We start from the raw sequence: 15,266 nt of genomic DNA, 5'->3' as shown, positions 1-15,266 counted from the left end.
GAGCTGGCCGTGCTCCAATGCAGGGCCACCAAACAGGGGCAGTGGCTCCATCAGGAAAGCAAGCATGGACCACAGGAGGCGTGGCCCACCTCTGCTCTCATGAGGACTTTGAACGGCTGAACTATGAAGAGGTCACTCCCTGTAGCCACCTAAGCCCTGAGAGCTCCTCTTCTCACCAGGAGGAAGTGGGTGAGCTCCCTTAAATCCTTGGTGAAATCTGCCCAGAGAGCAGAGCCCACTTGGAAACAAAACCTCTGTCCCTTTGATGCTCAGTCCTGAGAGGCAGAGCAGGACCTTCGAGTTCCCTGAACATCAGCTGTCAGGGATCCAGCTATCATTACCAACTTTTTCACTATCCCTAGGAAGAAGCAAATCAGATTCTTGTTCTGACCTTTAAAATCTGGCCTGGAGAAAATCTGGAGTCCTCATTCCCCACCACACCCAGGGTCCATACTGGTTTTCCCATGACAAAAGACTTTATCCAGATGGCACTGCAGACAGGGAAGCTCCTAAATATGTGTTCTTCACTCCCCCATGCTGACCCACTCCTGGAAAACAGGGGACACTTTCCACCAGCCTCCCCTTGCCAGGGCCAGAGAGCTGCAGAGAAGCAACAGGCAGACGTGTGCCCTGGGCAGCCCTCGCTCCCGCTAACCGCGCATCCCCCACTTCCCATGGTTTGCTGGGGAGGTGACCGCCACTAGAAGTGCAGGGAATACTTGGCTGATGGTGGTGACATTTTACTGAGCATCTATTATGGGCAGACGTGTCCCTTCATATTCCTTTTAACCCTTAAAACAATGAGGCAAGATGGATACTATTATTCACATTTTACAGATGAGTAAAGAGAGGTTCAGAGTCATTTAGCAATCTGGTTGAAGGTTAATCAGTTAAGTGAGAGATCACTTATTAAGTCATATATGTGCATACTAAGTCACTTCAGTCATGTCTGACTCTGCAACCCTATGGGCCATAGCTCCTGGCTCCTCTATCCATGGGGATTCTCCAGGCAAGAATATTGGAGTGGGTTGCCATGCCCTCCTCCAGGGGATCTTCCCGACCCAGGGATCGAACCTGTGTGTCTTATGTCTTCTGTGTTGGCAGACAGGTTCTTTACCACTAGCGCCACCTGGGAAGCCCCTTATTAAGTGAAGTCACTCAGTCCAATTCTTTGCAACCCCATGGACTGTAGCCCGCCAGGCTCCTCTGTCCATGGGATTTTCCAGGCAAGAATACTGGAGTGGGTTGCCATTTCCTTCTCCTTATTAAGTCATAAGGCTATTAAATAACCCAGGGCTGCTTGCCTTCAGAGCCTGTGATCCACCTTATTATAGCTACATTGTGCTCAGCTGTCACCACAGGACTAACTCATCTGCCATCCAAAAAGTCCTCAGGGCCATGGTCTGGCTTGTATCCAGAAGACTTGGGGATTCCTCATTTCCCGTAGGAAAGAGCTGCCTGGGAGGCTGAAAAGAGGCCCCAGCCCTCAACTCAGATGCCACAGGCCATCTAATTGCCAGACCTTGGTTTCCCTCTGCATTGCAAAAGCAAGCTGTCATTTCTTTATGGCAAACCCCAGGAACTGTCTTTAATTCCAGACGTTTAGGGATGAGCGGGAACTGCATCTCCCTCTCCCAGCCAAGGAGATGGAGCAAGACCACAGACAGCCTCTGCCAGAGAACACATAATTTCCTTGGATTCACTGGCGACAGGCTGCACGGGGCAGCAGCAGCCCCCAAGCTCTGGTTTCCTCTCTCTGTTAAACTGTTGTATGAGCTCAACTCCTGCTGTCCCCATGTTCCCAATCCCACCCTGAGCTCTCCACCCAGCCCCTAGAGCCCCTCGCCAACCCTCCAGGCACGGACCTTCTTGGAAAGATGCCTCCAAAAAAGTGCCATTCACCATTCCATAAAACCCTGACAGAATCCATAAGAACCCTGAAAATAACAACCAAACCCAGACATCCCACTTACCCCTTTTCAACACGGGGTTCACTAAAGAGACAGGAAAAGGGAGAGGAAGATTCTAGCCTTGTCTCCTTCACCTCGCCCCCCTTTCTGGTCCTGCCCTGGCCCTGGCTACCCCCACCACCACCCTGGTTTGGGTGGATTGTGCTAACCTCAGCAGCGTGTGAATGGGGATTTCAGGAGGGAGCAAGGTTTGCTGAGCAAGGAGAAAAAGAGTTTGGTGTGTTTGATTTGGTTTGCTGTTTACCCTCAGGAAATCTGAGCTGGGCTCCTGAACATACCACATAATGTGTCATCAAGACAACTGATGGAATTCTCAAGCTCAGTCGACTGGGAAATTGAAGCCAGAGAGGACTGAAGTCAGGGAGCGCCTGACTGCACTGAGCTGCTGGACTGGCAGGTGATGCCACATGGGCGGCGATAGGAGCCGCTGGGCCCCGGGTCTGATGAACGGGCGCCTCCAGTCTCCTTTAAAGTGCAAATGTCCTCTGGCTCTTTGGTTTACAAGTTCAGATTTGCTCAGGGGTGACCCACCAAGCAGACTAAACATACGCTCAGTCACTGGCATGTCGAGAACACCCAAAAATGAGAATAAAAATAATTTTTGAAGATATATGATATTTCAAAAAAACCATCAATGGAGTCATCGTGGGCTAAGCCAGAAAATTACTGGCCTTCCTTGTACTTATTTTCTGGTTTGGAAATGGGTTTATTTCAAGTTACAAATTTGGCGGAGTGCAGGCATCAGACTCCCTTCAGGGCCTCTTGTCTCCAAAGTCCTAATCTGCCTGCTCTTCTGCCTTTGGAACACATGCCCAAGGTTCCCCAAACCCACAGCTGCTGTCTGCTTGGCACCACGTGGGGAGTTTCTTTGCTCAAGAGTTCCAAGCCCACAGACCTAACCTTACTTCCTCTCTTACCCTGATTCTTAACAACCCAGGCAACAAATCCTTTGCAGCAACACTTCCCAGCCCTTTTCAATGTCACAGCACATAGAGCCACAAGTTCAGGGCTCTGCTGTCGGTGTCCCAGACTCTCTCAACCCACACCTTGCCCACCTGCCCCAGGCTGACGGGATCCCTCAATGGGTCACCTGAAATCCACACTCTGCTGTCCACCACCAACCCGTGGCCCAGTAAAAGTAAGCAAGACCTTTCTTAGCTGTCGCTATTCCATACTTGCCCGGGACCTCTTTTATAACACTTTATCCAGACCTGCCTTGCTAATAGCATCCACACTCTGCAAGTCACCTGTTTCCTCTTCCATTCTGTTAGGGTTAGCTCCTGTTTCACAGGCAGCAATTTAGGAGATAACACATAAATAATAATATATATAACTATTAGCACATAAATATAACTTGGTAACCAGAGCCAAAAGAAACAGGTATCAGATGGGGAGGTATTTTAAGCAAATAGGCCCTTTGGCATCACCCAAATCACACTGGGTAGTGTTTCATTTCATTGCACCAACCCAGACACTACTGAGTGGGAAGAGACAGAGATTTGAGACCCCTGTCACCACTTCCCAGCTGAGCCACAGAGACCGTGAGCATTCCTGGATCTGTCTCCTCTTCTGCAAAGTGAGGGTACTGATGTCGGCCTCAGGCTGCCTTCCAGAGCTGGAGTGAGGACCATATGGTATGATGGATGATGAAAATACTAGCACATCACAAAGTCCCTTACAAATAGGGAGGACTACACAGCTTACTGCTTCCAAACTGAGACTCTTCTGAGAGTGAAAGAAGGAGTTATTAATAATCATGCCAGGACAGCAGGAGTAAACTAGGATAGTCCCAGACAAGCCACCTAACTTATAAATGCAAGGGATGCTCAAAAAGTCAGAATAAAGTATAATAAAAAGAACAGGGCCTGACAATCAGGAGACCCAGATTTGAGTCCTGGCTTCAACACTGGCTGAACCTCTCAGGGCTTCAATGTTAAGTGCAATGGGGTCCACTTCTGCCTCATCAGACCTAAAGGACGGTTGAGTAGATGAAATGAGACTATGCCCGTGGGAGACTGAAGCCTGAAGGTTCCATGCACCTGTGAGGTGGTGGGAGTACAGTTTCCGGAGGGCTGTGGTCAGAGCCCCCCGGAGGCTGGGGCTATACCTCGGGGTGGGCGTAGGCTGCAGCCGCGTCCCTCTGCAGGGCCGAGCGGATGTCCGGAATGCTGTCCAGGATGTTATTGGAGCAGTTCTCTTTGTCTCGCTTGTTCATCTCAGTTCGAATTTCTTCCACGTCCTCTCTGATCTGCTTATTTTCCTTGGTGAGGTTTTTAGATATTTCCTAGCAAGAGAGAAAATTTTTAAAAGGGAGTCATTGAAAGTGCTTTGAGGACAAGCAAGAGGGAGCTAGCAGCCATCTCCTGCTCAGAGCCCAGAGACTCAACAGGCAGGTTGAGAAACCAACCAGAAACCACTGGGGCCCTCAGGAGTGTCCAGCCCTGTGTTGAGGACCGGCGCTTGGACTCAGGTGGCATCTCCAGGGCAGCTTGGCTCTAGTGTGTCCATGACTGGAAATGCTTCCCAATCCACGGCTTTCCTAATAATAATACTGTTGTGTCCCCGAGCTACTGGGACACCTGTTGTTTTTCCATCCTGTGTACACAGTATGCTCTTATTAGTGATGAGTAACATTACAGAAAAATTCCATTTGCTTGCATCCCCCCACTTGTGAACCAATGGCTCAATTAATGGAAGAAGGATTTTCTAGGCAATTTTAAAAGAGGTGGTCAAAGAAATCTACTTAATCTGCTTTTCTAATAAGCACAAACTATTCTTTTGAGCACTTTTAAAAAATCTTTTTTTAATTGAATTCTAGTTGATTTACAATATTGTATTAGTTTCAGGTATTCAGCAAAGTGATTCAATTATATACATACACATTTTTTTCAGATTATTTTCCATTATAAGTTATTACAAGATACTGAATATAGTTCCCTGTGCTGTACAGTAAACCCTTATTGCTTTTCTATTTCATGTATAGTAGTTTGTGTCTGTTAATCCAGTATTCCTAATTTATCCCCTCTGCCTCTCCCCTTGGGTAAACATAAGTTTGCTTAATATGTCTGTGAATCTGTTTCTGTTTTTTATATAGATTCCTTTGTATTGTTTTTTAGATTCTCCATATAAGTGATTTCATGTCATATTTGTTTTTGTCTGACTTAGTTTGATATTCTCTAGATGCATCCACGTTGCTGCAAATGGCAATATTTCACCCTTTAAAAATATTTATATATTTATTTTTGACTGCACTGGGTTTTAGTTGCTGTGGGTGGGCTTTCTCTAGTTGCAGCGAGAGGGGGCTGCTCTAGTTGTGGTGCATGAGCCTCTCATTGCAGTGGCTTCTCCTGCTGCAGAATACAGGCTCTTGGCACACGGGCTTCAGTAGTTGTGGCACACAGGCTTAGTTGCTTTGCAGCATGTGGGATCTTCCCAGACCAGGGATCAAACCTGTGACCTAGCATTGGCAGGTGTATTCTTAACCACTGGACCACCAGGGAAGCCCCTTCACCCTTTTTTATGGCTCCCCAGCATTTAAAAAGCATTATTTACATAGGAAATTGATAGGCTGGCTTTAAACTTTCCTATTTACACATAAAATGTTTCCCTAAATGACCCCTACTTGGCGAATTACCCATGTTCCAGATGTACTTCATACCAGAAAGGACCAAAGCTACATTTCTATCAACCAATACTGGTAAGTACCTCCTGTGTGTCTAGGGTACAGTATGGGAGAAAGGAATCCTCTAATTCCTCTGGTGTTCCTGTCCTGGGATGGGAGGTGGGGGTGGGTTCCATGGGGGACAACTGCAGTGGGGAAGACAGGGTCCCCGCTGCAGGAAAAAGATGACCAACCATGTCAGGTTCTGTAAATGCCAAACAGGCGTTCAAAGGGAGGGGTGGACGAGAGACATCAGAGGCAGCATCCTGGAGAAGGTGAGGCTGAATGGGATTTGAATCTTGGGCAGCTGTCAACAGACTTAGAGGTACTCTTTCATCTCTAGTTATTTTTAGAGAAGTTTACTGCACTCAGATCTAATATTGCCCAGCATTGGCCCCCATTCCACGGTTTCCATGAGCATCTGAATTTTTAGATGTGACGTTCTTGGGCCATGTTTATGAGGCTGATAGAGGAAGTAACCATGTAAACACAGAGGATGTATACACTTTCCATCTTTCTTTGACAGACAGATACAAGACGTGCAAACGCTCAGACATTGCCAGGCACAGTCTGCAGTCTGGTGAGATGCCGCTGTTGTCCTAGAGGGATGCCACGGTGGCTCAGAGCGAGGGGGCGTATAGGCAGACTGTGACACCCAGACGCCGTGGCTCCAGTGGCTCTATGTGGGCTGCCCAGAGGAGCCCACGAGGTGCTTGTTAAAACTAACCAGGCTCCAGACCACTGGCCACGCCATTCTTAGAGCATTTCAGTGCACGCCAAATTCTGAGCACTGGAAAGGCTCAATGTGTTCTGTGGGGCCATCGCCAAGTCAGCCTCCCTAAATATCACAGAATTAAGTGTGAGAGCTAAAGCCCTTGGGAGGAGGTTGTTTCAAGAATACCCGGAATGAGTGGTTTTACTGGATGTGTATCGTTCCTGATAAGTGTTATCAGGGTCAGTCAAATGCAGTGGTTAAGAGCATGGATTCTGGAGGAAACCTTCCAGTTTACATTTCAATGGTGCTACTGCCAGACCTGTTATCTTGCGCAAATTACATAAGCTCCCTGTGCTTCATTTGTCCATGTGTAAAACGAGGTTAACACTAGCACTCTCCCTGTGGGTTGTAATGAAAAATGAGTTAACATATGTGGAAGTGCATGGGACATACTAAGTGGTTATCATTTTTCATAGAACGTTACTGTCATGGTCTGTGCACAGGTTGGAAAAGAATTTCCAGACATGAGGCAGAATGAAGGGAGAATAAAGTTTGTTAGAATGGGAGACACTGTTAGAATAGAGGCTGGCTCAAGGAAGAGCCGATCCCTTTCTTGGGCTGGTAGCCGATTTGTATAGCCCCAAGACAGAAAATTCCTACTGGAAGGGTGGCATTAGGTGATTGGTTAAGATGCTATAGGGTAAGTAATTGGGTGGGAGTTTTACCTACTGTGGGGCCAGAAAACTGGCTGGTTTAAATTCGGAGGCTCACGGCAACAGTTGCTATGGGATTGGTCAGTTCCAGAGATTTTTGTCCTGTGACAAAACAGAGTGCTCCACACCTGTGACCTGGTTTAGGTTCCACAGTTGCTACTCCAAGAGACCAACACCACAGGCATCACTCCATCACTCAGGAGCTTGTTAGAAATGCGGAAGCTCTGTTCTTACTGTAGGATTTGGGAGAAAGGTAGACAGTGATGGGAAGCTTTACATAATCTAAAGTGTGTGTGTGTGTGTGTGTGCGTGCACGCGCACATTTATTGAAATACATTTGCACAAAGCATAAAGATATGGGGAGACTAACCTGAGCAAGAGTCCCTGAAAAGTAAAAGGCAGTTTGACTAAAAAAGAAAGAAAGAAAGAAATGCAGAAGCTCCGACTTGACCCAGACCTACTGAATTAGAATCTGCATTTTAACAAGATCCCCAGGCAGTCTGCATACACATTGAAGTTTGAGAAGCACTGTCTTAAACATAGGGAACTTGGGATAGAGCTGATGGAAAGGGGGCCCAAATGTGTCAGAAAGGCTATTTTACAGGAGCCAGGTTCTTCCTGGGGCTGACAGGAAAAGTTCCTGGTGCCTTCATGGCATTCAAGCATTTCTGATCATCCATAAGCACCTGCAATGAACAGCACCTATGCATCTTCTCCTGTAATTCTCACATCCTGCGATGTGGAGTGAAGCCCTGGAAGGTTCAGGGTTCGATACATGACTTCTTCATTAATGCATTCACGTGTGCAGCCCTGGGCACTGAGGGTAAGCCAGAGCAAGGATCCTGCTCTGATGAAGACCACCTTCCATGAGGCGAAGTAAGCAATAAATAAGAAATCAACAAGAAAGCATCAGTTAGTAAAAAGTGCAATGAAGAAAGCAAGTTGGGGTGATGTGTTGGGGTTCTGACTCATGGGGAAGGTCAATGACGTAGCTCTAAGGGAGTGAAGCATGTCCACCTCTGCTGCCCAGCCATGGCCCCAGGACCCCAGACCCAATGGTGTGCCCTAAGTAGCTATATTAGTAAAACAAGAGCTCACGTAATTCCTGAACACCTGGACAGAGTCGCACTGGCCCTCACATTCGCTGTGAGGCAAAGGGAAAATCCATGGAATTAGCCCCTGCCCTCTAGACCTTGGGTTTTTTAGGCCCCTGGAAGGCCCTGTTCTCACTGATTTAGAAATGTCCAAGCCACTTTCTGGTTTTAGTGAGGCACCATTATTCTTGGTTTCCACAGAGGAGAGTTGAGACAGGCCTGGCCCTGAGACCCCAGAGAAGCAATATTTTTTATTTCCCTCCTGGGAATAGCAAAGCCCACCAGCCGCTTGAATAAACAGCAGGCTGGCGGTAGCATCACCCCATCAGCCTTCTGGGCCAAGGCAGCTGGGGTCCCCAGGGCTGCAGCAGCAGACGCCCCTCCTTAGCCACCCTCCCCCTCTCAGGCACCTCTCCCCCAGGGATGCTGGCTTTTCAGGGCTCCCCACTGCTCCCTGGGGTTCTGCCTTCCTCATATCAAGGGTCTTTTGCGGGGTGTGTCTCAGGAGGCACCAGGGAGGCTGCCTACCCAGGACACTCTCCATCCTGCCCTGGGAGAAGGCTGAACCCCATGACCTCATGCCTCTGGCTCTTCCCCTCTGGGACAGCTGTGACTATGACATTTATTGTGTGTGCAACTTGGCTTGTGCATAGCCCTGGCAACGTGGGAGAGGGAGCAGGAAGGGTGCCCGTCTTGCGGGGTGAACACATCCCATTGTCCCAGACAAGGGTCCTGGTGCTGTGAGGAGGGAGAGGAAGAGGGAAGAAGAGTGGGTAGAGAGAGGGCTGGCACAGAAGGCAGGACACAGCCAGACAGGATGACTAAAGTTCTGGGAGCTGTGTCATGGGACTTGGGCCAAAGAACTGAGAGGTATTCCCAGAAGGAGTGCCACGTGCTGGGGGCAGGCAGTAGGGCATCGAGGGAGCCTTCTAAGAGCAAGCCCGCCTTGCCAGATGGGACAGATGTCCTGCTCTGACCACAGCCAGATGCACAGGTGGCCAAGAGGAGGAAGTGTGCAAACTAGGCAGGTCCCCCGGGAAAAGGGGAACTATGTATAGGTTTCCCTGGAATTGGGGGTACATCTGGCAGTCAGCCATGGGCAGCACGGCTGGTCAGAGGGCAGCTTTAATGAGCCATGGAGGGACAACACAACCAGGTGTGCACGCTGGTGCAATGGACATGGATGGAAGGGTTGTTCAATGGGTACAGATGTATCCTGACTTTGTCCAGCTGTGGGACAAGTATGTGCACGCCTGGGTGAGAGCATGGGGCAGCTTTAGCAAAAAGTGTTGGAACCTGAGGGAAAGACAACCAGGGCCAAGGCTCCATCAGTTCTCTGTGGTCTTGCTCTCCTGACCAGAAGCAGGGATGAGGTATGGTGGGCAAAGTGCAGGCTCTGGAGACCAGGTATGAAACCCACACCACAGTCACCAGCTGGTTTTATGTAACCACATAAGGCAAGTGATGGGACCTCTCCAGGCCCCAGTTAGAGGAGGTCGGAATAATGATACCTGCCTCCCAGGCTTAGTTTGGAGAATGAATGAAGGGGTGCATGTAGCACAATGCCAGGCACAAAACAGGGCTTGACACGTGGAGCCGAAGGTGGAATGGGATGGAATCTCAGGATCTTGGTAGCAGATATACAGGTAGAAAAGGGGAAGGGAGCTAAGGTGTCCTGTGGCTGAGACAGGGAGGAAGGTAAAGACTCAAGTCTTGTGTGATGTGAAGGACTCCTTAGAAGGAGACTATGCGAGATTGCAGCTGGGCCAAAGCATGGTCCCAACTCATGTAGCAGGCACGTCCAGCCCCCACCTGAGACACAGGGCTCAGATGCAGATGGCAAGCTTGACGGTGAAGGGACCAGGTTCCTTGTGGGAGTGAAGTGATACTGTGGCGGGGCGGGTGGGGGGGTGGTCACTGGACTGGGTGGGAGGGCTCTGAGTTCCTGTCAACTCAGCCTGCCCCACTTCCTCAGAGGCCTCCAGGACATGATTAGGACCAGGTTGCCTGGGACAGCCACCCCTGAAGACAGCTGTCTCCAGCCCTTGGAGGAGAGCTGCAGGCGGAGAGCAGCTAGAAGCAGCCGGTGCTCCAGCTGACAAGACAGCTGGGGCACCACGCAATCCCTGAGCACAGCTGATGGAGACGGTAGGCAGGCCTGTGCTGCAGGGGGTAGCCGGCTGACGTGCTCCATCACTCCCGCAACCAAACAGCTGTTGAACATTTGGTCCACACCCCGTGTGGGGCTAAAATCCAGCAAACAAAAATAACTTAGACCCAGGTTGTCCTCAAAAAGTTCAGAGCCTGGAAGATAGACACATAAAGAGCAAGAAGTTCCAGGCCTCTGATGACAAACCCTATAAGTATGGCCATGCACTCCCTTACGTCGTGGCAGCTCCAAGATATTCCTAGGCCAGTGGGTGTAGGACGGATGCTCACACCATAAACACCTTTAGCCAAGAAGAAAACCTTTCATGCCACAGTGACAAATTAGATTTGAAGGGTATACAACCCCAGGAGAGGTAATATATTGACCTGAGCCCTTAACTAAGATATGAATTGAGTTAACATTGGAACTGAAATATATCTTAGAAATCTTATATCCCATCTTTTCCCATTTCACAGATGAGGACACTCTGGTCAGGCAGGGTGAGTGACACTCCTTTCCAAGGCCACACTGGAGTAAGGAGGAGAGTGAAATGATTTACAGCAAACCCTTCTGTGAATGATCAGAAGAGCGTGCACTTGGTGTCTCGATGTGAGTGGAGGGAGGCAGGAAGGAGAGGCTTGGAAAGAGACAGCTCCCCTAACTCATGGCCAGGTCTGCACAGACAAAAGTTACATTTCCTCATTAGTTGGTAAAGAGATATATCCCCCAGTGTCAGGAACAATCTTTTGATCTTGCCTTCCAGACCAGAAACACAAAGGCCACCAAATCCTTATGTCTGGGGGAGAAGCCCTCAGCAATGCTTATGCCAGCACATTCTGGGGAGAGGGCCAGTTCTGGGTCTGGTAAATCCATCGTAGACTTTAAATCTCACTTGGATGCAACATTATCAGGAGAAACGCCTTCAGATGACACACAAGGTTCCACAGTGCCATCTGTATTCATGGATGGGGTTTGCAAACTCCAGCAGGCAGGTGTGAGGGAAAGAGCCACACACATACACTTGGGCAACAGAAATCACACTTTGGAAAGCTTGTAGGCATGCATCTATTTTAAGACCCTGGGATAGGCACCCACACATATGCAAGAGCACATGTGTAAACAGTCACATCCAAGTAATTATAAATGTTGACAGGTGTCCTGCAGCTAAGTGGGGGTGGGGCATTTCTTCACAAAGTTTTGCAGTTTTTATGGGCATGACTTAATTCAACTACAGCCTTGAAGCTAGAATAAATTATTTTAATGACCTGTCCCTCTGTTTGTCTTTTTCTTTACTTCGAGAATAAATCCACTCCTGGGAGCAGTATGTGGTACTGCAGGTGTACCCCTGCCTCTTGTCCTGCTGCCATCAGAAGGCATTTTTAGGCCTGAGCAGCCTACAAGTCTTTGTATCTCTGAGTGCACTCGGAACAAAAGTCTTCTGAGCTGAATCTGTGCCATTGAATGAAAAGGGTCATGTAATAAATAGGTTCTGCCTTTGCCTTGGGAAGCTACAGATTTTCCTTCTAGACTTCTAATTCCTATTTCTCCTGGTGCACCTATAGTCTGCACCTGTGCTATGCTTAGTCACTCAGCCGTGTCTGACTCTTTGCGACCCTATGGACTGTAGCCTGCCAGGTTCCTCTGTCCATGGGATTCTCCAGGCAATAATATTGGAATGGGTTGCCATTCCCTTCTCCAGGGGATCTTCCTGCCCAGGGATCGAACCCACATCTCTTACGTCTTATGCATTGGCAGGTGAGTTCTTTACCACTAGTGTCACCTGGGAAGCCCATATTTGTGCCTACACCCACCTCAACTCCAATACATACCTCTACTTCCTGCATCCCCTTCCCTTTCCCAGCCATTTTCAAAAAAGGGTCAGTCTGGATCTACCACACTGAAAGTTCTTGGACCACTGACCACCTTAGATGTTCCTTTTACTTGGACCAGTTCTAGAGGAATGCCCATGCGGTTTCAGGCCTCCACTACGTGAATAGGAGAGATGTTTTGAGGCGTAAGTTTTTGAAACACAGTGAAATGGTTATACTAAGATACATGCTCCAAATTTATAAAAATTAGGAAGTCTGTCAATACCAAGTTTCGGTAAGAATGTGTATGGAGTATTCACACCCTGCTAGAGGTGCCACTTGGGAGAACAGTGTGGCAATAAAGTTGTCCCTTAGTATCTGCAGGAAATTAGTTCTAGGACCCCCTAGAACAGACAAGAGAATCCATTCAAGTCCTTTATATAAAATGGTATTGTTGTTGTTCAGTCGCTCAGTTGTGTCAGACTCTTCTTGACCCCACGGACTGAAGCACACCAGGCTTCTCCGTCCTTCACTATCTCCTGGAGTTTGCTCAAACTCTTGTCAATTGAGTTTATGATGCCATCCAACCATCTCATCCTGTCACCCCATTTTCCTCCTGCCCTCAATCTTTCTCAGCATCCCAGGGTCTTTTCCATCAGCTCATTGCATCAGGTGGATCATAAATATTCTCCCCAAAATTCCACAAAGCTCCAAAAAGCAAACATTGAATTTGACACATATTGACACAACATTTGCATTGTATTAGGTATTGTGAGTAATCTAGAGATGAGATAAAGTACATGGTAAGACGTCTGTGGGTTTTATGCAAATACTACACCATTTTATTCATTGGAAGGACTGATGCTGAAGCTCCAATATTTTGGCCATGGTGGTTGAATCTACTGATGCAAGACATGTGGATGCGGAAGGCCAATCATATCCCTTAAAACTGGTGATAAGCATAACAGCACAGTAGTTTCATTCCTACTTATATATCATAAAGAAATGTATGCATGTATGGGATGGGCTCTTAGAGGGGTGCTCCTGGGGCTACTATAAATTACAAAACTAAAAATAACACCCATATTCACCACCAGTAGGCAAGATCAGCAAATTGTGGTATAATCTCACATTAGAATACTACACAGGAATAAAAATGAATGAACTACAAGCCACAGAATTGACATAAAAACATTAAGTTGAATGAAAGAAACCTAACACACATACACACATACTTCTGTAGGAGTCTATGTATTTAAAGTTAAAAAACAAACAACACTATTGTATTTAGGGATGTATCTTTAGGTGATGAAACTGTAAAGAAAAGCGAGGAAGATGATTAACAAAGTAAGGATAGAGGTTCCTTTCAGGGATGGGATATATTAGACTGGGGTAAAAGGTACTGAGGTTTTGCATTGTTGAAATTTGCCATTTGATATTGGAATATATTCTAAATAAATGTGGTCATGTTATATCTCATTTTAATGTGCATTTCTTGCTTTATGGTTTTTTGCTTATGGCATTACTTGCTGTTTATTTGATATTTACCTTGGACTATGGAAATGAAGTTAGACAGAAAGCAAATTCGAGCAATTTTCTTATTTGAGTTCAAAAATGGGTTGTAAAGTGGCAAGACATCTTGCAACATCAACCACACATCTAGTCTAGGATCTGCTAATGAACATACAGTGCAGTGGTGTACAGTGCAAGAAGTTTTGCAAGAGTTGAGAGCCTTGAAGCTGAGGAGCACAGTGGCTGGACACAAGAAGTTGACAATGACAACTCAGAGCCATCATTGAACCTAATCCTCTTACAACTACATGAGAAGTTGGCAAAGAACTCAACGTCAACCATTCTACAGTAGTTTGGCATTTGAAACAAACTGCAAAGGTGAAAAAGCTCAGTAAGTGGGTGCCTCATGAGCTGTCTGGAAATTTTTAAAAATTGTCATTTTGAAGTGCTCTCTTCTCTTATTCTATGAAACAACAGTGAACCATTTCTCAATTGGATTGTTACGTGTGACGGAAAGTGGATTTTATACGATAACTGGCTCAGCAGTTGGACCGAGAAGCTCCAAAGCACTTCCCAAAGCCAAACTTGCACCAAAAAAGGTCATGGTCACTGTTTGGTTGTCTGCTGCCAGTCTGATCCACTACAACTTTCTGAACCCTGGTGAAACCATTCCATCTGAGAAGTACGCTCAGCAGATCGATTAGATGCAATGAAAACTGCAATGCCTGCAGCCTGCCTCAGTCAGCAGAAAGGGCCCAATTCTTCTCCACGACAACGCCCAACCACACATTGCACATCCAACACTTCAAAAGTTGAATGAATTGGGCTACCAAGTTTTACCACATCCACCATATTCACCTGGCCTCTTGCCAACCCACTACTACTTTTTCAAGCATCTTGACAACTTTTTGCAAGGAAAATGTTTCCACAGCCAGCAGGATGCAGAAAATGCTTTCCGAGGGTTTGTTGAATCCCAAAGCATGGATTTTTATGCTACAGGAATAATCAAACATTTCTCATTGGCAAAAATGTGTTGATTGTAATGGTTCCTATTTTTGATTAATAAAGCTGTGTTTGAGCCTAGTTAAAATGATTTAAAATTCACAGTCCAAAACCGTAATTACATTTGCACCAACCTAATAAGTGGGAAGAGGGCATGTGGGGAGCTTTTGGGGTGTTAGCATTGCTCTGTTTCTTGAGCTGGGTGGTGGTTGCATGGGTATTTGCTTTATAATGATTTGCTAAGCTGTACATTCATTGTTGATACACTTTCTGATGCATGTGCTATTTTTCACCATTTAAAACACAAGCTCAACCAAAATCACTCCATCAAGCAGAGCTCCCAGAGCTCACTTTACCAAGAGGTGAGATTCTCAACAGTTCAGATTCCATTTCTCTCTCTTTCCTTCCTCTTTCATCTGCAAATGGAGTTTCCATTCTTAAATCCTTCTACAGAGCCGAGGTGGATGTACACATGTGTATGTGCCTACTTCTTCTGCCAAGTTCTGATCTTACTCTGGGCAAAATGCCCCTCCATTTGACCCCTTTTGTCTGGTCTGACCTCCAAAGAACTCTCCTTGGGATTCAAGAATATCCAAAGACCAGGAGCAGAGGTTCAATTCCATTCCTCCTGCAGAGTCAGGC

At 47.1% G+C, this 15,266-nt stretch overlaps 1 protein-coding gene across 4 annotated transcripts in view; it reads right to left on the bottom strand.

The window, feature by feature from the left end:
- The window catches only part of OLFML2B (olfactomedin like 2B), a 46,422-nt gene that overhangs the window by 18,585 nt on the left and 12,571 nt on the right, over window positions 1–15,266 (bottom strand). For all 4 annotated transcript variants that reach the window (XM_081491623.1, XM_081491624.1, XM_081491625.1 and 1 more), the window contains exon 4: window positions 4,078–4,254. In XM_081491623.1, coding sequence (XP_081347749.1) covers window positions 4,078–4,254 — 177 coding nt within the window. The remainder of the gene's footprint in view (window positions 1–4,077; window positions 4,255–15,266) is intronic.

This window comes from Giraffa tippelskirchi, chromosome 5, assembly GCF_054371585.1.
Source record: "Giraffa tippelskirchi isolate mGirTip1 chromosome 5, T2T-mGirTip1v1.2.pri, whole genome shotgun sequence".
Lineage (NCBI taxonomy): Eukaryota > Metazoa > Chordata > Mammalia > Artiodactyla > Giraffidae > Giraffa > Giraffa tippelskirchi.
This window is presented reverse-complemented; position numbering and strand designations above follow the sequence as displayed.